Source organism: Bos taurus, chromosome 13, assembly GCF_002263795.3.
Source record: "Bos taurus isolate L1 Dominette 01449 registration number 42190680 breed Hereford chromosome 13, ARS-UCD2.0, whole genome shotgun sequence".
Taxonomy (NCBI): Eukaryota; Metazoa; Chordata; class Mammalia; order Artiodactyla; family Bovidae; genus Bos; species Bos taurus.
In genome coordinates, this window is record NC_037340.1 from 54,445,040 (window position 1) to 54,472,688 (window position 27,649).

At 57.2% G+C, this 27,649-nt stretch overlaps 3 protein-coding genes across 8 annotated transcripts in view; 1 reads left to right on the forward strand and 2 right to left on the reverse strand.

The window, feature by feature from the left end:
- Positions 1-535: 535 nt before the first annotated feature.
- Positions 536-14,939, reverse strand: SLC17A9 (solute carrier family 17 member 9). Of its 3 annotated transcripts, none has more exons than XM_005214706.5 (13): positions 14,802-14,939; positions 9,058-9,255; positions 8,688-8,827; positions 6,806-6,905; positions 5,361-5,491; positions 4,765-4,861; positions 4,500-4,596; positions 3,826-3,913; positions 3,139-3,173; positions 2,682-2,797; positions 2,037-2,092; positions 1,862-1,891; positions 536-1,493 (listed from the first exon to the last, which is right to left on the reverse strand). In XM_005214706.5, exons 1-13 carry the CDS (start codon positions 14,858-14,860, stop codon positions 1,330-1,332), a joined length of 1,311 nt encoding a protein of 436 aa, XP_005214763.2. In that variant the 5' UTR covers positions 14,861-14,939; the 3' UTR covers positions 536-1,329.
- A 3,053-nt stretch (positions 14,940-17,992) lies between these two features.
- Positions 17,993-26,006, reverse strand: GID8 (GID complex subunit 8 homolog). Of its 3 annotated transcripts, none has more exons than XM_059892453.1 (5): positions 25,970-26,006; positions 23,083-23,212; positions 22,023-22,219; positions 21,187-21,384; positions 17,993-20,502 (listed from the first exon to the last, which is right to left on the reverse strand). In XM_059892453.1, exons 2-5 carry the CDS (start codon positions 23,198-23,200, stop codon positions 20,329-20,331), a joined length of 687 nt encoding a protein of 228 aa, XP_059748436.1. In that variant the 5' UTR covers positions 23,201-23,212; positions 25,970-26,006; the 3' UTR covers positions 17,993-20,328.
- Positions 25,999-27,649, forward strand: part of DIDO1 (death inducer-obliterator 1) — a 50,895-nt gene continuing 49,244 nt past the window's right edge. The window contains exon 1 of one of the 2 annotated variants that reach the window (XM_025001117.2): positions 25,999-26,170. The gene's annotated coding sequence lies outside the window, so the exon portion shown is untranslated. Of the gene's footprint in view, positions 26,272-27,649 lie in introns of both variants that reach the window. The other variant, XM_025001116.2, reaches the window with a different exon arrangement.

Consider the following 27,649-nt stretch of genomic DNA (forward strand, 5'->3'; position numbering starts at 1 on the left):
GGAGAACTTTCTGGGCTGGGCTCCCATCTCAGAACAGCACGGCCTGGAATTCCACCTGAAGGTTCTCGTGAAAAACCCCAGCCGAGCAAACAGAAAGGCCTTCATGGTAAATTCATATTCTTGCTGCGTCTCTGTAAACAATCAGGCCAAACCTACAGAGGCCAGACTCACTTTGTAATCGAGAATCTGATTCTTCCCGATCAAAAGCGGGGGTGGGGAGGCTGTCGGGGGAAATCTTTGCTCACATGGAAAATTAGGATTTGTCTGATTCTGGAATCCGCACAGAGGACAGCACCGCCAAGAGGCTCTGACCCAGATGCGCAGACAGGGTCTGTCTGGGGCGGAGCAAGGAAGGCCCACCTCAGAGGTGTTTGCGCATTCGTGTCAGCACCCACATGGGTCAGTGTGTCTGTCTGTTCGTGATGTTTTCCTTGAACAGTTTGTAACACTTTGCTGGTTTCCTCAAATGAATGAAATAAATCTTTAACATGTGTTTATTCTTTTTATAAATAGAGAGTTAAATGACATAATGGTCTTCTTTTTAAATAGTTTAATAGTCATAATTTTTTTAATAGTCATAATTTAAATAAGGCTTTGGTGTGATTTTCCATATTCTCACAGTTTCTTTTTTCTACAGATACATCTTGCAGAGTCTATTATTAATCTGTAAGACAACTGGTCCCTCTACTGTAAACAGGGAGGGAGAAAGACAAGGAGGACAGGGGGTTTCACTGGTTCAGGGTGTGTCCTGCCCAGGAGGGGTGCCCGCACACCCGCATGAGGCACTAGGGGAGCAGGTCCATCAGCAGTGCCCAGGGATTCACAGGAGGGGCACCAGGGACAGGTCCTCTGGGGACACTTGGTTATGTCAGGAGGCAGGGCTGGCTGTTGGGACTAGGGGCCTGTCTGGTGGGTGGGGGCCAGGGATACTGCTAAAGACCCTAGAGTGCATAGGACGGCCCCCTCCAGAGCATGATCTGGCCCCCAGTGCCAAAACACAAAGCCAAGCGGGTTCTGGGGGGAGACTCCAGTTGACCGCCCACCCTGCACCAACATGACCCCAGGGAGGGATGCCCGCATGGGGCACATATGAGTCTACACAGAATAGACTGTGTCTGTCATGAAGCTACTGCTACTAAAGATACTAATCCACCCACACTGAAGTTTCACTAACTGGAAGAAGGGTGCGACCCCCATGGGCAGGGGAAGCAGGCCACACCCCCCTGGGCTGAGGCTCCCTCCCTTTAGGGCCAGGAGCAAAGGGGCCCATAAGCAGGGCCAGGTTCCCTGCTGATGGCCCAAGGTCCTCAGGGATGTAGGTCAGGGAGGCTAGAGGTCCTCATGGGCGGGGCTCAGGTCGACCCGCTGGGCCTTCCCAAACACAAGGAAGGTGCACAGCCCCAGGCTGCTGATGGTGGCCACTAGGTTGAACACAGACGTCCAGGAGCCCGTGGTCTCAATGAGGTAGCCGCCCAGGCACACGCCCACTACACCTGTACCGCAAGAGGGGACAGGCCGGTTGGGGGACAGACAGGCCGGCCTGAGGACAGGCTGTCCAGCCCCTGCGAGGACATTGTGGAGAGAAGCTAGGGGCCCTGAGGGCACCAGCCCTGTCATTGCAATCCAGTCCTCAGCCTCTGAGGACCCGCACATGTGCAGGGGCTCCATGTCACCATGGAAGGCAGGTCTATTCTCGCCCCGTGGCTAGCTCCAGGGTCTGAGCTCCCCGCAACTGCTCTAACACTATGGGACCCTCTGAGGGGTACCACGCCCCATCCTGATGGGTTAAGGCAGAGGGTGAGAGGACACGGAGCGGGGCAGCTTGATACCCGCAGGCAGGGGATCCCAGCCCACCTCTCACCTGCCAAGGCCCCAGCTGTGTTGGCCACGCCTGGAATAGGACAGGGAGAATGAGGATTGGTCAGTGGAAGCCCACTGGAACTCTCCTACAGCCCACCTGCCCGAGGATAGGCCCTAGAGGCCCTGAGCAGGAAGCGGCAGCTACTCCCTATTCAAGGAAGGCCTGTGGTCCTTACCAAACAGAAAGCCGGCACAGGAAGGGGCCAGATCCTGGATATTAACGGAAATGCCACTGCGGGAAAGAGGAGAGAATGAGGGCAAGTGACCACAGGATGGCTGCCAGCCACCACGTCAGCCGTAGCTCTTCTGATCACCTGGATCCCAGAGGCCAGCCAGGCCTGCCCACCACACCAGGAGGTCAGCCCCAGCTCAGCAGTGGTGATGGCACGGGACCCACTCCCAGGATGAAATAAGACGGGAGGCAAGCTTGCTTGAGCGCACACACGCTTTGCTGCCCAATAATTTGGAAAACAACATCAAGTTCCAACTCAGAACAATTCAGAGCTGTTTTCCTGATTAAACCCTGAGCTGCAGTGCAGGTTGGGGGACATGAGGCTGGATCCCCACCTTTGGCTCAGAGGATGCTTCTCAGAGATCAGCATCTCTTCTGCTGGCCCCTCCCCAAACACCGCTTCGTTTTCCCAAAAAGCCTGGGTCCTCACCGGCTCCATTCCTCTTCACTTTGTGGTTCACTCGTGGGGGCCTGTCACTGCCCACCCTCCACGTGCACCACAGATCACAGGGCTCCTCCCCTGCACCCAGGACCCGGGAGCCCAGAGGCGGCATGGGGGGCTCTGGAGGATGAGGCGCCCGGCCCTCACCTGTGGTTGAAGGTCTGGAGGCCAATGGAGGCTGACGCGAAGACCACGGAGTTACAAAAGCTCGACGTGTGGCCCAGACACAGGGCAAAAACACTGGACAGGCCGAGGCCCATCACCTGCAGGAGAGACAAGCGGGGACGCGGCGGGAGCCTTGGGCCTTCCTGGGCTGCCCTGAATGAGAGTGGGTGGGGCTCCCTCTCAGGTTGGGCCTGCCCGGAGGACACGGAACAAGGCTACACTAACCAGCTGGCCATGCTAGTTGCAGCCAGAGAAGCCCCAGTCGATGAGCACTGGGGTTCAGGGAAGGGCCTCAGTCGGCCAGACCAGTCCCCATAGCTGACCCAGGGAGCCCTCCAGCCGCTGTACCACACTGGCCACCTTCTAGGTCAGGGGCCCCAGGAGCAAAACGGTGAGAGCGGGAGAAAGTCGGGAGAGAGCGGTCTCAGGACCTTCCTACCTGCATGAACTTCCGAACGGTGATGGTCCTGTAACCTGGACAGGGGGAGACCAGAGTGTCCCACTGGCCATCTGTGCTGCCCCACCCCCGACGGTATCCAGAGGGGTCCCACCCGGCAGGGCCGCAGGGAGAGGAGGGCTGGGCTGGGCTCACGGGGGACAGCCTGCGTTATCTGAGCCACGTGCACACGTGTATGAGTGTGTATGTGTGTGCACTTAGAGGCCGGGCAAAGCAAGTCCCTCAGTGATTACAAAATGTTTTCTTTGTGTTTCTGCAAATTTTCTACTTTTCCCTCAGTGAGTGGGTGGTTCCTTTGGTAATGAGGACAAGACTGACATTTAAGGCCATGTAGGGCAGGGTCGTGGGGAGCCTGCCTGCGAGCGGTCATCCTCAGGGCATGGGTGTGCAGGTCTGTGGTCTGACCCCACCAGGGGGACTGCGTCTAGCACCCAGGTGGGAGAATCGACTGCTCCACGGTGACTATGTCCCCTTCATGGGGAACAGGCTAGGGAGGTGGCAGGCTGGAGGCAGGCATTGGCTGTCAGGCCAGAAGCCGGGCACCAGGGCCCCCGGGGCTGGCTCTCTGGACCGGGGACCCACATCATGGCCAGTCCTCAGGGGTATGGCCTCCTCCTTGCTACAGCGGCACCCAGGAGGGATGCCCCCCTCCCCTCCCCCAGGGCTCACCCTGATTGATGAGATGATCAGAGAGAAGCCCGCTGAGCAGACTGGCGGGAATGGCCACCAGCCAGGGCACCACGTTGAAGACCCAGCCCTGGAGGGAGGGAGTGGAGGGACCTAAGAGGCGTCCAGAATGGGCACCTGGCCATCTGGAGAGGACAAAGGGGTGGGGTGGCCGCTGCCCATGACCACTGCGCAGTAAGTCTCTCTTCTGCCCACAGGCTAGGCCTCCCAGCCCAGCCTCGCAGACCCTAGTCCATCCCTGACATGGACCGAGCACTACTGGTGCTATCTCCCCTGTGAGAAGGACCTCCCTCGTGCCTCCCCACAGGGTGGGGGCAGAGCTGGGGATTGCGTCCTGCCCAGAGTGTGTGACCCGAAGTTCCTGGTCACCAGACCGGGAGGTCTGGTGGTTGAGCAACTGGGGTGAAGCCAGCCAGGCTGACTGCAGGACATCTGTGCCCACATCAGGAACCCTGCATACCCCCCAACCCCAGGAAGGACTGTCCACAGTGGGGTGGGCAGACAGGGCAGCAGCTGGGCCTCTCCTGTGTGCACCCAGGCTCTGGCACTGAGCCACACGGTGTCAGAACTGCCAGAGCCTGGGTGGAAGGAACCCAGCTCTCTGCACATGCCTTGTGGTGCCCCCCACCCTACGAGCTGCCTGGTGGCCAACCCACCTTGGAGCTGGGGAAGGTCTCCTTAAAGAAGGTCGGCAGCCAGGAGAGGAGGATGAAGAACGAGCAGGCCGCAGATAGCTGGGAGATGATGGCTGCCCTGGGGGTGGGCGCCAGGCTCAGCATCCACACTTGGAGCCCGTCCCCACACCAGGGTGGCCAGGGGCTGAGAGCGGGGAGCCCAGAGTGGAGCTGCTTCCATGCCGGCTGCTCCCCTGCGGTGGTGGATCCAGGTCCCCAAACCCTGTCCCCACAACAGCCCGCTCACCAGACAGAAGGCTTTCGGAAGAGCTGTCTCCAGGGCACCTTGGTGTGTCTAGACACGGGCAGGCCTTGCGCCAGGATGCCCAGGGCCAGGATGAGATCTGAAGGGGGAGGCAGGTCCACGTGAAAGCCATCCAGGTGGGAGGATGGACCTGTTCCCAGAGACCAGATGCTGGGGGCAGCCTGTGGGCCCCTGGCTGTGTGTGGGGGCTGTATACCCTCTCTGCCAGTGCCTGGGCTCAGCAGCACTTGCCTTCGGGGGTAGACATTAGTGCTGACCATCTGTCCCCCGAGCCCTCAAACCTCCCAGGCCCCACTCCTGTCACCGGAGGCCGCCACTTCCCCTGCAGACTGCCTGTGCCGGCTGAGTGGCCCCTGCACGTCTGCATTCATCCAACAGTCCCCAGAATTGACCATAGCCCAGATGAGACTCAGGGAGTAGGCGTCCTCTCTACCTGGAGCATCCTTCTCTGGAGGGCAGAGCCACAGCCCCGGGTCCCTGGGCCCACCTGCTCTCGGGGTTCAGTGGCCCCTCCCTGGAGGGGACGAGGCACCAGGAGTGCACCAGGCCTCCCAAGCTCCCCAGGGAGTGGCACGTACCTCTCTCACTCAGGAGACACCTGTACACGTAACCCACCCACAGCAGGGTGAGTCCACCCGAAAAGTAGAAGACACTCGGCCAGCCGTACCAGTCCAGGAGCAGGGAGCCCACAGCCCCGGTCACCAGTGTCCTGCAAAGACAGTGGGCGTGGCCAGAACCCTCGCTTCACTGGGGCCAAAGCTGCCTCTTGGACCCCACCCTGTGTAAGCTGAGTCCCTGGAAAACAGGGCACCCTGTCATCTGTGAGCAGCTGCCCAAGAAGGCAGGGTCCGTGCGGGATGCTAAGGGTGCGAGCTGGCAGGGCATTCTGATGCCATGGGCCAGCGTGGACTCAGGCACAGCCACGCAGCCATGACATGGCACAGGGGCCCTGCTTTGTTCTAGGATCTCCCTACTAGGCCTTCAGTTGGCCCACATTTGCATGTGAATCTTTTTAAAATAAAAAAGGCAATGAGAAGACAGTGGTGACAAGAATTCGCTGATATAAAACCTCCACACTGTTTTCAGCTCCTTGTTATCAGAGAGAATGAAATTTCAAAAAGACTTCTAAACGCAGAAACAACCTCCAAACCCAACTGCCTCCCTGTGTCCTGCTGATCCTGTGTCCTGGGGGCCTCCCTGCCACAGGCTGGCCTGTCTGTCCAGGAGCTTCTCCCCACTGCCCCTCGTCTGCCAAGGCTCGACCAGGAGATGGTTAAAGAAGAAAAAAGAAGGAAAAAGCTTCCCACCAAGGCCCGTGGAGGCTGTCTTCTGCTTTGAGCCTCCATTTCCCCATCTGAGGGGAGGGGGCTGGGCATGGTCTCTCCCTGTGTCTCCCTTCTACCTGCTCCCACCCAACAGGTCCAGGTCACCCAGTGAGATGGGATTTCAGATGCACTATGAACCTTTCTTGGTGTGACTTGTTTCATATTGCTTCTCTGAAATTCACGTTTCACTGGGCACCCAGGGTTTCCATCTGGGCAGCTCCCAGCACCCCCACAGGCACCCCTGGCCCCTTTGCAATCTTGCCTGGAACTCGGCAGCAGTGAAGTGAAGCCCTGAACCCAGGGGTTGTGAAGCCCCATTAGGACAGCAAGACACCCCACGGAGGGTCTGGTGCTCTGGGGGACATGCAGTGGGGAGGGACACAGGATCAGATCTGTCATGACTGGACCACGATGGGTGCCCTCTAAAGCAAATGCAGGCCACCTCCCCCATGGGGACGGCCCCCATCCAGTTCTGTCAGTGCAGAAGGAAGGGAATATAAGTGGGCAAGAGCCCCAAAGCCCACTTCATCTGCCACTGGCCCAAGGGGGACAGAGCAAACACAGTGGTGGCGGCGGGGTGGCTGGGCAGCAAGTGCCTCCAGGAGCAGACTCTCCATGTGTCACCATCACTGAACCTGAATCGCCCTGTGGCATTCACACAAGTGGCCTGTCCCCACAAGCCCCAGGCTGGGACTTACCCGAACTGGGAGCCGGCCCCCACAGTGCTGTAGGTGAAGGCTCGTTCACTCTCCCGCACCTTCTGGGACAGCAGGCTGGTCAGTGCAGGGAAGTAAACCCCTGGGGCAGGTGGAAAAGGAAGGGGCCATGTGGAGCTGTGTCCCAAGCCAGCTGGCCCACGAGGCCCACCAGGGCAGCAGGTCGAGGCATGAGAGATGGGCTGGAAGCACCAGGGGCTCTGGGTGATTATCCAAGCCCAGGTCTCCTTCTTCCTTGCATCACCCCCGGGACAGTGGATGTGGGCTTTTCCTGACACTTGGCTAAGGAGACACTCAGCTGGGGCGGTTGGCGGGGTGCGGAGGGGGCCTACGCCAGCTCTTAAGGCCACAGGGCTTCAGAGTCCTGGCATCGACACGGGTGATCATGCACACACGTGACAAGTGCACACACTAACACACATGGTGCACAAATGTCAGGTGGGACCTGAACGGCCTTGAGGGACCACAGCGCCGGGTCCTGGCTGCGACACTGCCCTGTAGCTATGGGATACGTCACTGCAGGGAGGTGGGGGGTGCTGGGGGCAGCTCGGGGCCTCACTGCACCTTGCACTGCAACTTCCTGTGAAGCCATAATTATTTCAAACTTTAGTTTTGGAAAAAAAAAAAAAAACTGTACTGGGGGCCTGCAACTCTTGCCTGTTACACTGGGTTTTTCTGCAAAAGCACCCAGGAGAAGCTCAGAGGCTGGGCACTGGTACAGGACATGGTCCCCACCTTCCCTTTGGGACCCAGCACTGCCCACACCAAGTGCTGGTCACTCAGGGTGAGAACTGCCCCTGGACCCCTGGTCTTTTCACTGTAACAGGCCACACAGAGAAGTCCTTCCATCTCCGAGGAGGATGGGGAGAAACAGCTGAGCTGACGGCCGTCCAGCCGGGTGCCCAGTGGGCAGTTCCCAGCCAGGTGTCACACAGCTCAGTCCTGCCTCAGCTGCAGGACAGACAGTACTAGCCATGGTCACTGGGGTGAGTTGAAAGGAGCGCAGGTGCTGGACTGCCTGGAGCACGAGGACCACCTGCAGGCTGGGCTGATGGGGCTGATCAGGAAGCAGGTAGAGGCCCAGTCCAGGATGTCTGGGATCCTGGGGGTGTGGGCTGGAAGCAAGCCCACCCCCGGCCTGGGCTCTGGGAAGCGGGAGATATGGTAAGGAAGGGGGTGTATCCTGTCAGATGCCAGGCTGGGGTAGGGCAGGAGCTCGGAAGGTCATCCCACCCCCGGAGGGAGGGCGTGAGACCCTGCCACCAACTCCCCCTGCCCCCCGGAGGTCTTTGAGGAGGCCTCTCTCCAGAAGCGTAATGTCCCCAAAGCATGAGACCCAGAGGTCTTGGGAATGCTGGCATCCCTCTGCCCGCTGGCCCAGCCAGCATGGGTGTGGCCTCCAACTGGGCACACCCCTGTGGTGGAGTTGACAGCACCACGAGGCGGCCTGGTGGCCACCAGATTCCTGGAGCAGACTTTGTGGCAGGAGGACATGTGACATTAGAACGTGCCAGCCAGCCTGTGAAGTGACTCTAGAAAACAGAAAGTGCTTGGGTGCTACGGCATCAGAGCACAAACACAGGGGCAGGGATGTGAGACAGAGCTGGCTGCGCGCCAGTGGGAATGGTCCTCCGCTGACCACCTGCCCCACCAGGAGCAGCCTCACCAGCAACAGCCTTCGGTGTTAATGCACCCTCTGTGATCTGGGGCAGAGTTTGAGGCATACCATACACAGGGCCCCACACGAGGACATGTATGCTTGCTCAGGAGCACCTGCCTGAATACCCGCCCATATATACAGGTACACACGCACACACTCACATGTGCACACAATCCCTTGCTCTGCTGCGCTTGGGCCCCCTACCTTGGAGCAAGCCGGTGAGGATGCGAGAGAAGGTCATGAAGGCCAGGTGGGCGCTGCCAAGGTGCGCGAGCAGTGGAGTGGCCACGGTGATGAAGCCCCAGGCAGAAGCCGAGAGCAGGATGACCTTCTCGCCGCCGATCCTGCAAGGGGAACAAGAGGGTGGCCATGAGGAACCGCGCAGCCAGGTTGCCAGGATGGGCCAGACTAGGGGATCCTGCTGAGGAGCAGGCGGGGTCCCCAAGGAGCCAAGCACCCCGAGACAGCTGAGTGCTGGCCCAGCCCACCCCAACTCGGACCTCGGGTCTCCCAGTCCCCACATTCCCTCCCTAGGAGCCCCCTCTCCCAGCCTTGCCTGGGGGGCGGGGATTACCGGTCCCCCAGGTGGCCGCCCACCACCTGAGTCAGGCAGTAGCCCCAGAAGAAGCTGCTGAGCACGACGCCAGCCTCTTTCTTGTTCCAGCCGAAGTCCTGGCTCATGGAGGCGGCGCAGACAGGCATGCTGACGCGGGCGCAGTAGAGCAGGCACGTGCCCAACAGCAGTGTCCCTGTCCATACCTGGCACTCAGGCCTGGGGAGAGAGAGGCTGATGTGAGGGACAGCTCGGCCACCTCTTGAACACCCACCTATCCATGTCTGGTGACTCCTGGGAGGAACAGGCAGATGCTAGAAATGACGCATGAGGTCCCTGAAACAGCGGAGGTGGGAGCACACAGTGGCTAGTGAGGGCAGTGAGCTGCGGTGGGGGAGATCCAGTGCTCCAGGACACGGGCACTCGGTGGACCAAATGTAACCTGCCAAGGGGGCAACGGGCTGGCACGAGGACCCCAGTTGAGGCAGAGAGGGGGTAGGAGCAGTGCCCCTGCAAGGCCCCCAGGAAAGCTGGGTCTGCTCAGCAGGGGACAGGGGAAAGTGGTGTGAGATGGCCAGCATGCCGTGGAGGCCAGAGGGCCCTTGGAGGAGCCTGGGCAGTAGGGAGGCAGCCCAAACCTCCTAGGAAGGTTGCCAGACAATATCCACATGGGGACTGTCCTCCAAACTCCTGGCCAGAACTCCTCAATTATCAGTCACCAAATCAGGAGAAGCCAGAGACAGGAGCCCAGGGACTCAGCGCCTATGGGACCCTGGTCCAAGGTGGGGTGGGAAGAGGCATCCCAGGACATCAGGGGGAAGTGCAGGACCCAAGCAAGTGTGGCTTGGTGGCAGTACTGTCCACGGCAGTCCATGGATAGTGACAAATGGACACTGATCTGGGATGTGAAAGGGGGACTCTGGTGTGGAGCACAGGGAAGTCTTTACTGGCTTCACGGTGGCTCTGTAAATCTGTGCGTGCATACTAAGTCACTTTAGTCACGTTCAACTGTTTGAGACCCTACTTTGGGACTGTAACCCTCCAGGCTCCTCTGTCCATGGGATTCTCCAGGCAAGAATACTGGAGTGGGTTGCCAGGCCCTCCTCCAGAGGATCTTCCTGATCCAATCTACAACTGCTCTTAAAAATGAGAGAGGGGTGGTGGGACTTTTAAATGAGAGAGAGAAGAGCCTCAGTGCCCTTTCTGTGGGGGGAGGGGGGGCACCACTAGTGACTTGTGATGTCTTTGTGCAATGTGGAGACATCCCCTGCAGGGGTCACAGCAGTGGGGAGTTCAGGAGCGGGGAGGCCTTGAGGCAACCTTGGGGTGCCTTGGGGATACTGCATACACCTGGGCTCACCTGCCTAACTTGGGCAAGGGTTCTCCTGGGGCAGGGGTGAGGTGGGGGGAGGTCAGGAGAGTGGGGAGGCGTTGAGGCAGCCTTGAGGGGGTGTCTTGGGTGTCCTGCTTACACCTGGGCTCACCTGCCTAACTGGGGTAAGGGTTCTCCTAGAGCAGGGGTGAGGTCGGGGGGCGGGGGAGTGAGATGCTGCTCAGGTTGTGGGGAGGAGACAGGGCAGAGGCTTCAAGTCTGCCCCCCCGCACCCCCAGGCCTGGCGGAAAGGGGCCAAGGCATCAGTGCTGTAGGGCCTTGGGCAGGCCACTGGGCAGGCAAGGTCAGCAGGAGTGCATGGGCAGTTCTCAGAACAGTTTAGTTCAGTTCAGTCGCTCAGTCATGTCTGACTCTTTGCAACCCCATGAACTGTAGCATGCCAGGCCTCCCTGTCCATCACCAACTGCTGGAGTCTACCCAAACCCATGTCCAAGAGACGGAATTCCCCTGTGGTCCAGTGATCAGGACTCTGGAGTGGTGGGTGGGGGGGTGGGAGGTGGGTTTCAATCCCTGGTCGGGAAACTGAGATCCCACAAGGCATGCAGTGGCATCGCCAAAAAAAAAACGGAACAGAGGACGGCAGGGACCTCAAACCTGGCAGATGAGCCAGGACCCTGGAGTCTCAACCTGGTGCCCCAAGCCCATTCAAACCTTTGAACCCCTGTCTGGACCTGGCAGGGGCTCCCTCGGCTGCCTCGCTGGGCATTGACCTGAAAACAGCAAGAGGGGCCAAGGGCAGCAGAAGCTTGGGCTCCATCTATGGACACGGGGGCAGACCCCCTCCCTGTGGCATCCCCCCAGGCTGAGGCCGCCTTGGAGGACAGTCCAGGGTGAGGACAGGACCGGCCCTGGGAGGGCCAGAGCACGTTCCTGGACGCCTCCCAGGAGTAAGAGACCTCAGAGGCCCTGAGTGCAACTTTGTGCCCTGAACCAGTGGGCGTCACGCGCACCAGGAGCCTGGTAAATGGGCACTATGGGCCATGTCCATTATCTCCAGGTCAGGGCCACTGCCACCTGGGGAAAATGCAGCCACGTTGCGGGGGGAACACAGGCCCAGCCACCGGGCCTCCTGAGCTTCAGTTTCCTCGGTGAAAATGGGCTTGTTCCCCTGACGCCTGTTTCCTTCACAGGTCAGTGACTAGCAAGGTGACTGCCAGCACCCGAAGCCTCAACAAGGAGCCATTGACTGGGGGGGTGGGGCCGGGGCAGCCTTGGCAACAGCATCCACCTCCTCCCAGCATTTCTCCCCCAACCCCATTCCGCTCACCCTGGCAACTTGGTGCACTTTCCCACAGGCCGGGAAACGAGATGGGGAGCCTTTCTGTGTCTCAGGCTTGCAGAGGCCCTGGGTGGGGGGAGGCTCAGGGCCACATCATCCAGCTGCTGCCCCCACAGCTGGAGGCTGTGGGGTCCTGCAATCCCACCAGTGGAGACAGACCTCCGCTCGAGGGGACTTGAGGGGCATAAGCCCAGCCTGTTTCCCCAGAGGGTTGTGTTTGCCAGTTAGGAGTCTGGGAATTACCATCCAAAGTGCTGTTAGCTCTGGACGAAGGGAATGGTCTGATGTGATGAGCAACTCTCCCAAGGAGACACTTGGGTGCACTCTGGGCCCCAGCCTGACTAGGGGAGACCCCCTTTCCCTGGGCCTCAGTTTCCCTGGGTGCACTGGACCACAGATTTCACGCTGCGTCTCTGGGTGCCCTGAGGAGGGGCAAGGATGGGGCTCCTGGGCAGTACTCTGTGGCAATTTGCATTTTATATTAGAGCTTCCTATGAGTCCAGTGGGAAAGTGTTCTGTGCTGGAAGGCCCGCCGTTCTACACTCCCAGGAGCCATCCACTCGACTGATTGGGGGCAGGTGCCCCCTTGGAAACTGCCTAGTGATCAGGGAGAGGCCATAGTGCCCCCACCTTCCTTCCTGGTTGGCAAAGTGTGACTGGAGTGACTCAGAAGTGGGGATAGCAGCACAGTGGCTGATGGGGCGTGCCCCTCTCAAGAGGCAAAGCGGGGGCAGAACCCCACAGGGCAGGTTGAGGACTCTCCTGGGGCCTAGTGGCCCCAAATGCTAATTTTCTTTACAGAACCAGACTGTGAGTGGGATGTCAGGGTAGGACAGGGGAGGGGCATCAGGAAGGCCAAGGAGGCCACAGGAGGCACTGGCTCAGTGACCCCCAGAGGAGCTCAGGGACTGTCTCCTCTGGGGCTCCAACCATGGAAATGATGCCTCCAGTCCCCCCTCTTGCCCCTGCTTTCCTAGCCCGGCATGGCAGGCCAGCCGGCAGGAGCGGGCAGAGGACTGCTGAGTACAGGTGCATGAGCCTCAGAGGTTGGCGCAGGGTGACCTCCACAGCCTACAGGTGAGCCCTGCAAACCCAGGCGCAGGGGAGCAGGGCTTCTAACTTCCCCGAACAGCCATAGCCGGAAGGTGCCTTTAAAAAGGAAGCTTTGTTCCTTTCTGTGGCCAAAGCTACGAAGGGTCACCTGCATAGATGGGACCGCGCCCCCCAGCACACCTGCCCCTCCTTTGGATGCAATTTGCCAGCGCTCCAGGAGCCTGGTTCTGTTTGCTCTCTGGGTGGGAAGTCCAGCTGGAAACTGGGGAAAGCCGGCTGAGACTAGCCTACTCTGGAAGGCTGACAAGGCACCGAGAGGTCAGGAAAGGCATCAGCTTCCAGATCACTGGTTGGCCCTGAGCTTAAGGTGCCAGAATGGGGACCCCCACAGAAGCTGGGAGGCCGGGTGCTATGGGCTTCCTCCTAGGGCCCTGGAGGACCCGCAGCCTTGTCCCTGAGCTGGCAGGCAGTGCTGCTGGCCGGGCAAAGGGACATCCTCCACAGGTGCTGGGGACACAGAACCAGCAAGTCTGCTGGTGCAGGTGACCCAGATGTGGCGACTGATCAGAACGCCAGACCCAGAATCCTGGTCTCCGGCAGGGCTTGCTGGGAACACGTAAGGTCATGACAGGATCAGCCATAAAAAGTCTGAAGACCTTCATCCCTTCACTCTGCCCAGTCCAGAGTCTCGTCCATGCCCTCAACTTTTCTAGAAACTTCTGCTTCCTGCCAAAGGCCCCCATGCCTGAGAAGCACCCATGGTTGAGCAAACACAAGGTCACGTGGACCCTTGATTCAGAAAAGGGAACTGTGCCTGCTGCTGGGGACAGAGGGCAAGGGCCAGAGAGAAGCGGGGCTGAGGCTGCCGGCTGCCCTGTCAGGTGTGTCCCAGGAACGGCCCTGCCTCTGGGTGGTCCACACGGCAGTCAGCAGCCGCACAGTCGCCACAACCCTTTGTCACAGTTCTCATCACCTTTATCCACACAGGGTATGCACCACTCCACCCAGGACCCTGCTGCCTGCCTGGAGGCGCTCCTTTCTAAACTAGGCAGGGAGGGAAGGAGGTGGTGAAGGCAAAGGCAGACTGTTAGAAAGCAACAGGACTCTCTAGAAGCTCCAGCCCTCTGCCCAGCCGCCTGCAAAGCTCCTGTCACTTGGGTTGGCTTCTGGGTCAGGGCTCCTGGGTCAGCTTGAGGGAGGAGGCCTCGCCTAGACAACCAGCAGGGTGGGGAGGGAGCAGGTGAGTGGGAGGCAGGTACACCCAGTGGGCAGCCCTCCTGGGCACCTGGCACCTGGTGAGTGATTTGGGCTCTTGAGCTTCCCCGTCCCTGGGCCCTGTCCCCAGGGAGCCCTTGGCTCCCCAGGTCTTCCTGTGACTGGCTCTGGGAGGCTGGGGAAGGGGAAGGCACAAGGCAGGCCCACAGGATGCAGAAGTGGAGGTGAACCGGCCCTGGAAGCAGGGCCAGTTCAGGGGAGGCAGGGGGATGTCAGGGGAGGCAGGGCCTGACGTTCATGACTTGGGGACCTCAGCCCCCCAGAACCGGAGGGGATCCTCTTGCTCGCTCCTGGTCACTGTGTGAGTCACGCTGCGGGGCGGAGCCCCCAGCCCAGGGCCATGACCTGCCCAAGGTCTCCCTGTGCGGTAAACCCCCACCCCCGGGGGACCTTGTGTGCATCACACAGCTGGCACAGAAGGCAGGGGTCAGTGTCTGCTGCAGGTTCCAGCGTAGCCCCCTGCCCCCAGCCCACTGACTGCGCACCTACAGGCGACCCTCAGGTGGGTGGGCACAGGGGGCTGGGGCCTGTCAACGTGTGTGGTCGTGAGCTGGGAGGCCCTGCCCCCAGCCCTCCCATCCCACCAAGACCCGACCTGGACTGCAGAGAGCAGACAGGGCACTGGGGAACCGGGCCCTGGATGGAAGGGAGGCAGCAGGGAGGTACGTGGCCCCTAGGCGGAGCAAAGGTGCCGCCGGCGGGAGCTGTCTCCACCCAGGACGCCCGCATCCTCCCCTGACCATCCCCCGAAGCGCTCGGCCTCACCTGGACCACTGGGTGTCCTCCGCCGCGTCCCTGCGGGTCTCGTCTGGGGGCGGCTGCATCGGGCGTGGACGGCGCGGGCGCAGCGTGTCCGGGGCCGCTCCCGCCCGGCCCAGCCACCGGGCAGCGCCGCCCAAGTCCACGTGTCAGTCCCAGCGGCGCTTCCGTCCGGCGCGCTCCCAGGACGTGTCGCCCCCGGACGGCCACCGCGGGGGGCGGGCGGGCAGGGCGGGGCCCGCAACTCGGTACCCGCCCCACTCACATCCGTCGGGGAGGCCGGGCCTGGCGCTCCCGCGGGCGGGGTAGACCCCTGCGCGCCCCGGGGCCTCCTCGCGGCTGCCGCGGACGTCCGGGACAGACGGCGAGGGCGCTTCCCCTGCAGCCAGCCGGAAGGATGGGGCTCTGGAGGGGCTGAGCCGGCGGTGATCCTGGCGGGCAGCCTGCATGCCGGGGGCTTCTCACCTCGCCGGGCTGTGCACACCTCGGGTGAGAGTTGGGGTTGGTCTCACCCACTGCAAAGGGAATAAGACTGGAAGGGAACCAGTTTCAAAATGGGTCTTTGAAGGTGGGCTCTGGCCCCGGGACCCTGGAGCAGCAGGGGGAAGGAAGCCTGGCGATCCAGAGCCCACGGAGGAGACCGTGTTCTGACTCCTGTCAGGTGCCAGGCCCCGCCCTCGGATCCCCGGATCCTCGCTCTTGGGGGGATTCTCATGACTTCAGAAGCCTTGACGCCCAGGGGTGGTGGGCACAGCCACAGAGAGGCAGCAAGTGGAATTCTGGGCAATTCTGCCTCTCCCAGGTACTTGCTGCCTCTTCACACACCCACAACCCCACCTCCACCCCACCCCCCCGGATCCATCCTCCACATGGCAGCCTGGTGAACCTGGCCAGGTCACACAAGGAGGAGGCCCTCTGAACAAAACCTAAAACGCCCTACCCCTTGGCCTTGGCCTTACCCCTCCCCCAGCTCCTTCTGTGCAGTGGTGCTCACCGCAGGCCTGGCTTGCCCTGCTCCACACATGCTAGCAGCAGACGGCACTTCTTCCACCCATACGATGCTCAATGGGACAGAAAGACGGTGTGGAGAGAGCAGTGCTCCCCCAAATAACCCAGGACTGAGGAAAGTGTGATAATCCTTGCTAAATTCTACCTGGCAGCTCACTGCCACCCACTGCCCCAGGAGCTTTGATGATGATTTTAAAAATTTATTTTTGGCTGCATCGGGTCTTTTTTTAAAAAAAAAGTCTATTTACTTTAGGCTGTGCTGGGTCTTTGTTGCTACACAGGCTTTTCTCTAGTTGTGATGAGTGGGGGTTACTCGTCATTGTGGTGCGTGGGCTTCTCATCGCGGTGGCATCTCTTGTGAAGCACAGGCTCTAGAGCATGCAGGCTTCAGTAGTTGTGGTGCTTGGGCTCAGTAGTCATGGTTCCCAGGCTCTGGAGCACAGGCTCAATAGCTGTGGTGCACTCACTTAGTTGCTCTATGGTATGTGGGATCTTCCCGGATCAGGGATTCAACCTGTGTCTCCTGCATAGGCGGGTGGATTTTGAATCAATGAGTCACCAGGGAAGCCCTGCGTTGAGTCTTAGCTGTGGCACGCAGGATTTCTCACTGCAGTGCACAGACTTCTCTCTAGTTGCGGCACGCAGGCTCAGCAGCTGCAGCACATGGACTTCCTACTCACCCCACAGCCTGTGGGATCTTAGTTCCCTGGCCAGGGATCAAACCTGTGTTCCCTGCATTGGAAGGTGGATTCTTAACTACTGGACCACCAGGGAAGTCCCTGATGGTGATTTTATATGAAAACCTAGAGCTGCACCATGGGGAACATTTGTCATTTGCTTACCTCCTGGAGCTGTGCATGAACAAAACACAGAAAGGAAACCGAGAAGGCAGGGAAGGGTGGCTTCTGCCATGGGATGGGCTGGGAAGTGTCCCTGCCAAGACCTGTGCATCAAGTCTGAGAGCAGAGAATGAGCAGGGCATGTGGGTGGGGTGGGCAGAGGTCCAGGGCAGCTCCAGGACCACAAGGAGCCTGGTGGGTGAGGGGACAGGAAGGGGGACAAAAGCAGTGGGGAAGGGCAGGCTCATGGGTCTTGGTGGTCAGCTAGAGACCAGCCAGGGCTCTGACACTGGAAGCCCCAGAGGGTCACAGAATCACCCTGGCTGCTGTGAGGACCACTCAGGGTGGCCAGGGCAGAGGCAAGGAAGGACAGGCCACTGCAGTACTCCAGGCCCAAGGTGAGAAAGCTTTGGCTAGTGGGGAACAAGAGGTGGAGGGTTGCTCGAAATGCACAGAGGCCAATGGAGGGCCAGGGGTGAGCATCCGACCCCTTCCTGAGCCTCTGAGCTGGACGGGCCATCCTCCATGAGGCAGAAGATCTGGGTGTCAGCTAGGGCCACTAGACCACGTGTCCCAACCCGAGAGGAAGCCACGCTCACGCTGGCAGCAGCTGGACACGCCTCCAGCTTCCAGTAACCTCTGTGAGGGACCTCATATCCAGCCAACCCACTGTTCCTGAGTTTCAAGGTGGAGAGTGATCAGTGGGTCCTGTAGAGACTAACCCTGGCCCGCAATGCTGGTGATGGCTGTTCCCGCCACGCCCACTGGTGTTGGGGCCTCGGCTCTTACTCGTTTGGGGCCTGTGCACCTTGCACGAGTTTTACTGGAGTTGCTGCCTAGACACACCACAAAGGCCTTTCTGCTATGTCGTGACCTCACCTTCCTCAGCCTCCAGACCTGACCTTACTGCGCAGCACAGATGGGCTGCTACACCTGGCACAACTTCTGGTCAAGTGCAGCCCTGCTGGACCACGGCCTGGGTGTCCCCAGGGTCCTCGCCACCTCTGGCCCCTGTGCAGCCCAGTCCGCACTTGGGGAAAGCACAGACGTCACGCTGCTTTAGGAAAGCTGCCCATCACGTGCTTGCTCTGCATGTCTGTCTTCAGGGGGCATCCCGGCTGGACAGCAGAGCTAGCCTTGCAGCCACCAGGCTCACCCCTGGCATTTCAGTCCACGACAGGAACCATCCCAAACAACAGCTGCCTTTTCTAGAAGCTGGAAACCTTGATTCAAATAACAAAATACAGTATTTCTCATGTGCCTTGCAATAATCCCTATGCTTCAGAAGAATCCAAACTAGGGGTCATTCCTCATGTGACTTCACAGTATCAGGAACACAGAGCACCAAAATATTGTCACGTTTTATTTATTTCAAGGCACTTTCCACCAGAAAGTGTAAAAAAGAAGACATAAACTACCCTGGTAAAACATCACATTTTAACAAACATCACAGCGAGATCCAAATGAGATGAAGTAGAAAAATCGATATACTTAATGTTCATTACCTTGAAATGCTTGCTGAAAAAAATAAGACTGCAAAAGGAGGAAACAGAAAAGTCTGCAAAGCCGCCCCTTTAAAGATTTCCAGCCTATGGGGAAGGAACCACACTCTTTATACACAGGGAAAGAACCCAACAGCACCATCTGAATTCTCCACATCTCACTGGCACCCAGCTCACATGGGTCTTTGCACTCACTGGTCAAGCCCCTCACTGACTAAATGATGGACAAGCCAGCAGCACTTCTCTGAAGCATTCGACAGCACTTCCTACACGTGACAGGCCCTCCACAGGTCCCCATGGTTCATGGATGGTTCTTACCCGGTAACATACATCTCAAACCCACTATTTTGAAAAATGTCAGATTGATTGTATGTTAATGATGCACATAAATTATCTTATATACACTAATAGTAAAGGATAGGAATATGCTGAATTACTTCGTGCTTTTCGAAAAGTGTAGTTTTACCTCTACTTCCCTAATATTTTTCTTCAGCTTCTGCTGTATTTAACTATCACCTGAAGATTAAAGGCCCCTTTCTCCCTACTTTTATTCCCAAATCTTAAGAGGAAATGATCATACAGAAAGGTCACATCTGAGTTGATGACTGAGACAGAGCTGAAGCTCATCACTGCCACGGTAAGGGCCAGTCCAGGGCCTGACGGTCTCCTGATATACAGAGACCTCAGCACTTTCGCCTTTGCTCTGTGACTGGGGAGGGAAAACTCTGCCTGAAGCTGTACCCACTGAAAACCAACGACCTGCAGCCTCCACGTGCAGCCGGAAGTGAGTGGGGAGAGGAGCTGAAGCCACAGACCCTGCGGGACAAACACTGAGTGTATGGGGATGTGACGAAGACGCCCCGCAGCCGGAGAAGACCTGACCTTCCCAAAGACCTACCCAGCCGAGCACCAAGGCCAACAGACTCTCTCAATTTGGCTGCTGATGGCGTGCATCTCTGCAGAGCCCAGGTGCCAGCACAACCCACCCTGTGGGAGGGATCAGGTGAGAACTGAATCCCAGCCATGCAGGTGCTCTCACCAGAGGATGTATGGGGGTCATCAGCCCTAGGGAGCTCTGCACGCCAGGGCCCCTCTACCTCCACCAGTCTCACTGAGGGCCAGCAGCTCTGCACTGGCACCCTGGGCCACCTGCCCCAAACCCCAACACCTGAGCCTGCACTCAGGACTCACTGACGGCAGTGGGCACCGGGCAGGGGACAGACATGAGGGAATAGGAGCTGGACGTCTGCCAGACTGGCTGACAGAGCGAGAGGCAAAAGTGTGGGTCACAGAGCTCACTGCACCATAGCACATGCCTGGCACTGTCACGTGTCACCGGGAGCTGTCCCTTTCTGGCTGTAGGTACCAGACAGCGTCACTATGGTCACCCCGGGGAAGCCACTCCAAAAGCAAAAGTTGTGCTTGAGATGATGAATACTTCTGAGAGACCACTGTGGTCATTCTTGAAATTAAGGAGAAACCTTTATTTTCAACAAAAGTGCCCAGGAGAGATGGTTCATTGATCCACTAGGAAAGAGTCTCTCACCACTTACAGCACCAAAATATATATTTAAAAAATTAAAAAACACACAGCCCGCCCCGCATACACACACGCACACACCCATCTCCCCCAAAGCCACACGACCCAGACCAAACAGGAAGACAACCAAACTTAGTGCCCGCGCACAAAAGAAGTCTTTGAACTGGGATTTACAAATTCATATAGTCTTTCCTATGAAAAAACCAAAACAAACCAAAAACCAAAGAGGGAAAGAAAACACTTCTACACGAAGGCCGGCCGAGATGGGGGGAGGAGGACACGCTGTCCTCCTGGATGCTGACAGAGTGAGACGGTCATCAGTGCTGCCCCGTGCTCTGAGCGGGGCCTCGAGTGGACTAGCGGCCCTAAGATGAGGCGCCTTCAGGAGCTGAAGCGCCCAGAACGCTGAGCACAGGCCATGGGGCAGTCCTTGCCGGCCTTCCAGAAGAGACGGTATCTTGCACTGGGAGTTTTCCAGTGCTTAAAAGGGCCACTTTTCCCTTTCAAAATGATGCTGGGTCAAAAACAAAACAAAACACACAAACAGTAAAAGAAGGGAGAAGAGAGTTCTCTGCTGCCGTAAAAATCTTCAGTCCCAGGTGGCGCCCGCGGGCCCGGGGCCATGCGGCGGGGCCCCGCACAGACTACTTGGGCTCCTCAATCACGCCTTTGCTGAGGTCTGTCATTTTGGGGTATTTTACTTTCTTCTGGTCCAGCTCATTCTGAGCCCAAAGGAGTAGTTTCAGCAACTTTGCCAGCTTGGGTGTTGACTCACGATTCTCATAATCCAGGACAGCTTGGTTCACTTCACTCCACACCTAGAAAATGGATAGCCAATAAAAACCACCTCACATACAGGGCACCTGCGAAAAGGAGCCATTATAAGATGCATCTTATATGTCTTCAAAACCATTTTTACACGAGAGGCTGGCTACTTATTTAAACAAACACGAAGCCTGTGACCGTCAGGTACTCTGGGGATATAAAACACAGTCCTTGCCCAGAGGGGCACACGGTATGGTCAGCAGATCTCACATCCAGCCTGGGCATGAGGGAACTGGCAGGGATGAGATACCAGTTCCACCCAACAAGCCCTAGGAGGACACCTGATGCGGACCCCAAGGACACCCTCCTTTCAGGGCAGTCAGGGCAGTGGGGAAGGGGGACTGCGGTTGGGGAGCTGCCCTGTTGGTGGGAACACAGAGGCCGTGGCAGAGAGCAAAGTGTGGGATTTTCATCAAAAGATACTTGGAACATCCGTTCCTAAGAGTCTCCACACAGTAAGCCAGCTCAGATTAAAAACAAAAACAAAAACAAAAACTGGCAAAGAGGCTTAACTATCGTTTAAGGGTCTCAATACCCTGGGCTCCTAGTATTTTACAAGTAAAGTGTGGGGCCCTCCCAGTAGTGTCCTGGTCACACCACACACACCACCCCGTTTCTTTGGAAATCCTGCCCTGAATATCCACAGAGGATGTGGACGGAAGCCCTCTGGAGCCCACCTTCTGCCTCTGCATCATGTTGAGCAGGTCTCCAAAGGGTGAGTCCTCGGGGTTGTCAAAGGCCAGCAGGGCCAGTGTGCGTTCCATCTCGGTGAGACACTCGCGGCTTTCCTCACCCTGCTCAGCCAGCTGGGTCTGTGCAAACTCCAGCGCTGCCTCCGTCTCCCGCTGGCGGATCAGCTCGATCAGGTGTTGTTGCTGGTTGGGGGCCAGGCGGACAGGGTGAACAACTTGCGCCCAGCCAGCGACAACCCCCCACACCGGGGCTGCACCTGCTTCTTATGAAAAGGGCCTCTCAGAGGACAGAGTTTTTGAGTATTCCAAGCTCCTGACTTTGCATTTTCAAAGCAAGAAACAGCTTCTGAGGTACATGGCAGAGCAGCTAACTTAAACCCCTTCCCTCGTCAATTACAGCAATATTCTAATGAAATTAGCCTCATTACCTCTCAATAACAGCAAGCAGCCATCCCCAGGCTTTTTGGAAAAGGGATCAGCAACCCACTCCAGTATTCTTGCCTGGGTAATTCCATGGACAGAGGAGCTTGGAGGGCTACAGTCCACAGGGTCGCAAAGAGTTGGACGTAACTGAGTGACTAACACGTCCACTTGCCAAGCTTTTTGCCACCAAGGACCTGTTTGGTGGAAGACAATTTTTCCCCTGACTGGGGTAGGGCAGGGATGGTTTGGGATCACTCAAGCACGTTACGTCTATTGTGTCCTTTATTTCTAATGAATTATTGCCTCTAACCTGATAGGAGGTATCGGTCTGTGGCCCGGAAGTTGGGGATGGCTAACATGAAGAACCTTAATTCACCAAGTGTCCACAAGCAACTCACTTGCAGATGGAAGTAGAGATAGCGGTTTGTATCCAGCAGCTCTGGGTGGAGGCTGTTGATGAGCGCAATGGCCTCCTGAATCTGGCCTTTCAGTATCATCTCACGGATTTTGATTCGCTCGTCAAGTGTTTCTAGATCAACGCTGGGTTCAATCCCAGATTCCATTCGAAACTTTTCCGCTGCCTCCTTAAAGCCCTCTGGAAAAGAAAACTACCTTCAACTGCTTGGAAAATCAGCAAGATACCAACACAAGGGCTTTTTATGTCTAGAAAGCCCATCTTCTGTGAATGAAAACCTCTAGTAAGAACTGCACTTTCTTGGGATGTGGGATTAACACCTCTGTGGCTTACCAGCTACACTTCCTTTCCTTCCACCTGCCCCACCCCCTCAACTTCCAGTCAGGGGAGGATGGGCATTGAGGCCCCTGCACTGGGGTCCAGGCCTATGTGGAGAAGCTGCCAACCTGCTCCAGGGGCAGCACAGCGCCCTCCCACTGTGAATGAGTACACAGTTCCTTCAGTCTCAGAGACTGATGGGGGCCGAGGTCACTGGAACTCCAGGAAGGAGACTCACTTTCTGGAGACATGTGGGTTTTCTCAGCTCTGCAGAGCGACCCTCTCCTCCACAGGGTCAGGAGGACGGGGTGTTATCACAGAGCACTTGCATTACCTTCCACAGGCCCCTCCCCCTTTCTTCTTTTGACTTGGACACACCTTCTGAAACAGTCCAGTATCATTTACCAAACTGGCCAGAAGAGATTAATTATTTGGACTTTAAATCTACTTTTGCACATTGTTAATGATGTAGATCAACTGCAAAATGTCAAAGGCTAAGAAATAAGGTTTTTTCTTTAGATCTCAGAGACCTGGAATCATGATTTCATCTCCAGAAGAGGACATCTCTTTAAAATGGTAGTTCCAAGTTGGTTACAAGAGCACTGCGTTTCCATGATGCCTGAATGCAACCTAACTTTCAGGACCCTCCAGTGGTAAAGTCTTGCTTGTGAGCCCAGAAAGGGAGAATGGTGCCCAAGAGGCAGCACCCATAGCACAGCCCTCACCTGTGACCAAGTAGTTCATGATGAGACGGTTCATGTCTGCTCGTTGGACATGTAAGTTATTGAGCTTTTCCATCCACTCATCCTTTGTGATTTCATCGGGTTTTTCTGTGTAACTCATTCTGATTTACTTCTACAGGGAAAAAAAGTAATATTTTAAGAATTGGTGAAAAATTCTCACAATTGTGATCATTTCAGATACAAACACAGCGACCAGGAACCAAAGGGTAGAGAGGGAAGATACTTAAAATGTGGAAAACAGCACATGCAGAGGGCCTGAGACTCAAACACAGGCTCAGGGACCAGAGAGAAGGTTGGGGAGGTTCAGAAAGCAGGATGAACATGAGCAAGAGCCAGGAGTCTGAGGACCAGGAGGTCAAGAGGTCAGTCCAGGTCAGATGAAGGCCCTCCAGGCCCAGCAGCAGTCTATTAATAGATAGATGCTCCTCTAAGCACAGGGTGGCATGCAGAGGTACAAGCTGAAGATTCACCTGCTATGATGTGTGTGCTCAAGACAAGCCATCTCGCACACCCTCCAGGCTGACAGAAATGAAGCAGCCTGACAACACCAAGTGCTCACAGAGACATGTGCATGGTCTCTTGAGCCCCTTTACCCTGTGGTCAGAACGGACTGCACAGCAACACACTCAGCACACACTGTGCATGTGTGCTCCGCTCCTCGCCGATGGCTCTTCTGCCAGCTGGGACCCCAAAAAACAGCCTACTGTGTCCCAGACACAGACAAGCCTGTGCTCAGAGTCACTGTTCAGGATGGCAACACTATGGAGACTGCCCACCCAGGAGTCAGTCAACAGCAGCAGGGACAAGCAAACGATGGTTCATAGGACTGCAGTCCCAAAGGACCAAAGCCCTGGGGCAGACCAGTTTCTGACTTCAGAATTATTCAGGTTGTACAAAGACTATTTGATATATGTATCACAAGACATCCTCCCAGGGGTCTGCGGCAGCACCCCATGATTGGACGTGACTGCTTCAGTTAAACGCATAAGGATCACACCGAGTGAAACAGAAGTTACTAAAAGCTTTTGCAGGGTCGGGGTCTGCCAAGAAATCAATTAAAAACAAGACCAAAAACTTTTGGTTTTCAAAGTTTTGTGGATTTTAGGGCCACTAACTGTATCAATGGAACAGAATTTACTAAAGCAGTTAAAATACATGACCAGGCCCACACAGGGGACTTAGAAACCAGCTGCATGAAGAGAGCAGGTTGCAGCAGAGACCCAAGGGCAGAAGTTTTTTAAAGAACAAAAACAAGACAAGTTATACAATTTTTACTTAGTAGTAAATACATTCATAGCAAAAACCATGTTATTTTTTCAAGTAAGAGCGTGAACCCTGAAACTCAGGAGGTGGTTACCATGGAAAGGGGGCCCTGGGAACCCCAGCAGGGGTGTCAGGATGGGTGGTAAGCCCATCCACTGTCCACTTCCCTTTTATCCTTTGTAACTGACAGAGGTATTGTGGATATTACCTTATATAAAGCAAAGCACATGCTCAATTACCTCAATAAATAAAAGCAATTTAAAAGATGGCTCTGGTTTCCCAGTGGACATGGGATGACTGTGGGGTGGTGAGAGCTGAGCAGAAAGACCAGTGAGGAGCCACCCAAGCAAGAGGACAGCAGTGGAAGAACCAAGAGCACAGCCCACAAGACTTTGTGGACTGAGCCAATGGGCCTTGTTGCTGGACCCAGCGGGAATGTATAAAAGAAGATTCATGGACCATGGAGGGGTTTCAAGCTTGAGACCTTGGAGAATGGAGTCCCAAATGAGGAAAGACTGGGAGAAGAACAGGTTTGAGGAGTCGGGCGAGTTTGGGGTGACTATCAGACCCACAGTAGGAGAAGTCAAGCAGGCACCTGGATTACAGGTCCCCAGTTGGGCGATGGAAACATTAATTAGGGCAATGTCCACCACAAATTGACTGAAAGCCAAGACTTCACCAGAGATCGCCCAGGGAGACAGTGTCTGTGGGAAAGCAGAGGGGAGCAAGATGAAGTCCCTGGTCGCTGGGGGATGCCATGCCCAACTCTGATCCGCCTTAGAGAACTTGACTGAGACAAAACCAAGGGGCCGTCCCTCACACAAGGTCATTTCTCTAAGCTGCGGCCACTAGCGAAAACTCTCACTCATGGGCGACAGAGCAGTACTGGAAAGTTAACAACTTTGAAGAACCGACCCATTCTGTTTTGTGCAGGAAAAACTGAGCACTTAAACACCCCACAAACAGTACGGACGGCGAGGAACCCTTCGCCCCACGAGCAAAGTCCTGTCTCGGCAGCTCAGTGTCTGCTCGAATGCGGTCCTGGTGCAAACAGTTCCCGCCGCAGACCTGTGCGACTTGTGGAGAACTATCACCTCCCAGCAGGCGTCGCCGCCCCTCAAAACACGCTCCATCAACAACAAACACCGAGTCCACGCCCGGACTCCGCCGCCTTAGGAAGAGGAGACAGTTGGACCTGGAAACTCTTGAGGGAGCCGCCTCCCCCGAGAACGCGGCCCGAGGACACCTGCTCGGACGTCCGAAACCGGCAGGCCCCCTGCACGGTCAGCCGGCCAGCGCAACCTCGCAGCCCGGTCAGCCTCCTCACCGGCCCGCCTCGATCCCTCCTGGCCACGACCCCAGAGTCCGGCCCTCCGCCTCCCGGCCGCCGCACTCCGGCGGGGACGCTAGGCCCGGCCGCCTGGGCTCGCCGCGGCCATCTTACCGTGCGGATCCCGCTTGCCGCGCTGCGCGGTCTCCGCGGCCGCTCGAAGGGCCGGGCGGGGCCGGGGGGGAGGGGGAGGTGGCGGCGCCGGGGTCTGGGAGGCGGAGGCGGGAGTCGCGGCGGAGGCGGAGGCGGGGGCGGGGAACGGGAGGGCAGACACACCGGCGGCCGCCCCCTTAGCCACTTCCCGCGAGATCGCGAGATCGCGAGTCGGCAGCCAATCAAGTGCCTTCACGAGGGGGCGGGGTGCGGTGGCCGCCCGGAAACGCGGGACTCCAGCTTCCGTCCTTGCGCAGAACTCCTTTCACGGCTCCTTCGCTCTACGGATTGGCGCGAGAGTCAAAAGGCATCGGCTGCCTCTGGGTAAGATGGCCGCCGTGGAGGCGTCGTTGTAGGGTAACTTCGCGCCGAGACGGCGACATCTAGACTGAGGCGAAGGTCCCAGCGTCCTTCCCGTCGTTTGTGTAAGCCCGAGGGCATGGGGCGGGGAGGGGGTACAGGCGCCGGTGCTCCGCGCAGCCCCGAGGAGGGGACCTTGCCGACCCGGTGCCTGCCTTCGCGCAGGCCCGTGAGGAGCCGCCCGAGCGCGGACTGCGGGAGCTCTCGGTTCCGACGGTTGGGGTGGGCTCTGGGGCACGCGACCGCGGCGGAGAGCGCACACCAGCTCGCTCCAGAACAAGTCTACAGGGCCAGACCTGCCCTTGGGGAACCTCCCACGGGCCCGGTGGTCTTTCCCGCCCGTGGTTCAGAATCCGCGCTCAGGTTGGGCGGGGACCGCAGGCCTGTGCACCTGGGGCTTCGAGGTACTGCGGCCGCTACTCGAGGAGGGTGGTCTTGCCCTGCGGCTGGGGTCGCGGAGGCGCAGGAAGACATTCACGCTTTTATTCGGTTATTATTGTGAGTCCACGGGAAAAGAGTACAGATTATGTCAGAGCAAGGTCTCGTTTTCCAGGTCAGTTCAGTTCTGTCGCTCAGTCGTATCCGACTCTTTGCGACCCTGTGGACTGCAGCATGCCAGGCTTCCCTGTCCATCACCAACTCCCGGATCTTGCCCAAACTCCTGTCCGTCGAGTCGGTGATGCCATCCATCTCATCCTCTGTCGTTCCCGTTTTCCAGTTGCTGGAGAGTCAAGTTAAAAGATTTTAGAATCCAATGAACTCCAGTGTCTTCCTGTTAAAAGTCAGAGTTAGATGGTTTCATGTGATTGCGTGGAAATGCAGTGGGACTTGTTGCAGAAAGTAAGTGCAATTTGGTAAACAGATTAGACAAAGACGACTAATGGTGGATATTTCTCTTTAGTGAACTGAGCTAAATCTGCAAGTCCAAAGCTTTGGTCCTAATCTATTTAAAATGCAAATACAGTGTGTCTGCAATTACATCCTTTTCAAGCACTTAATCCTCTGAATAACTTTACACACCAGCTTTACAGTGGGCGAGGGGTGCAGATTTTTAAAATTCTTTTCAAGGGTGCACAAGAACAAATCCGGTGCCCTAAAGAGCTAGGGTGTTCCAGCCTAAAGAAGGTTCAGCTGCGCCTGCTCTGCGGGTCATAGGTTAATGGCCCCTCACCCCCAGAAGTGGTCTTGCTCTGCTTTAATTCTGTCCAGATACTGGCTTCCTATTGAAGCCCATACAGCAGCCAGGGTCATCTCTCTTGTCCCTGGCCCCCTCTTCACACCCATCAGCGACTCCCCACTTGTCTGTGCAGAGTGAGCATAGCTGAAAGCCAGCCTCAGCACCCTGCCCTTCCTCTGGGCTCTCAGGAGATGGGTCTGTGTGCAACACTCCTAGGCCAGTGCCTAGGAGTGGGAACACCATCCCAGCAAGTAGGGTGTCGTCCA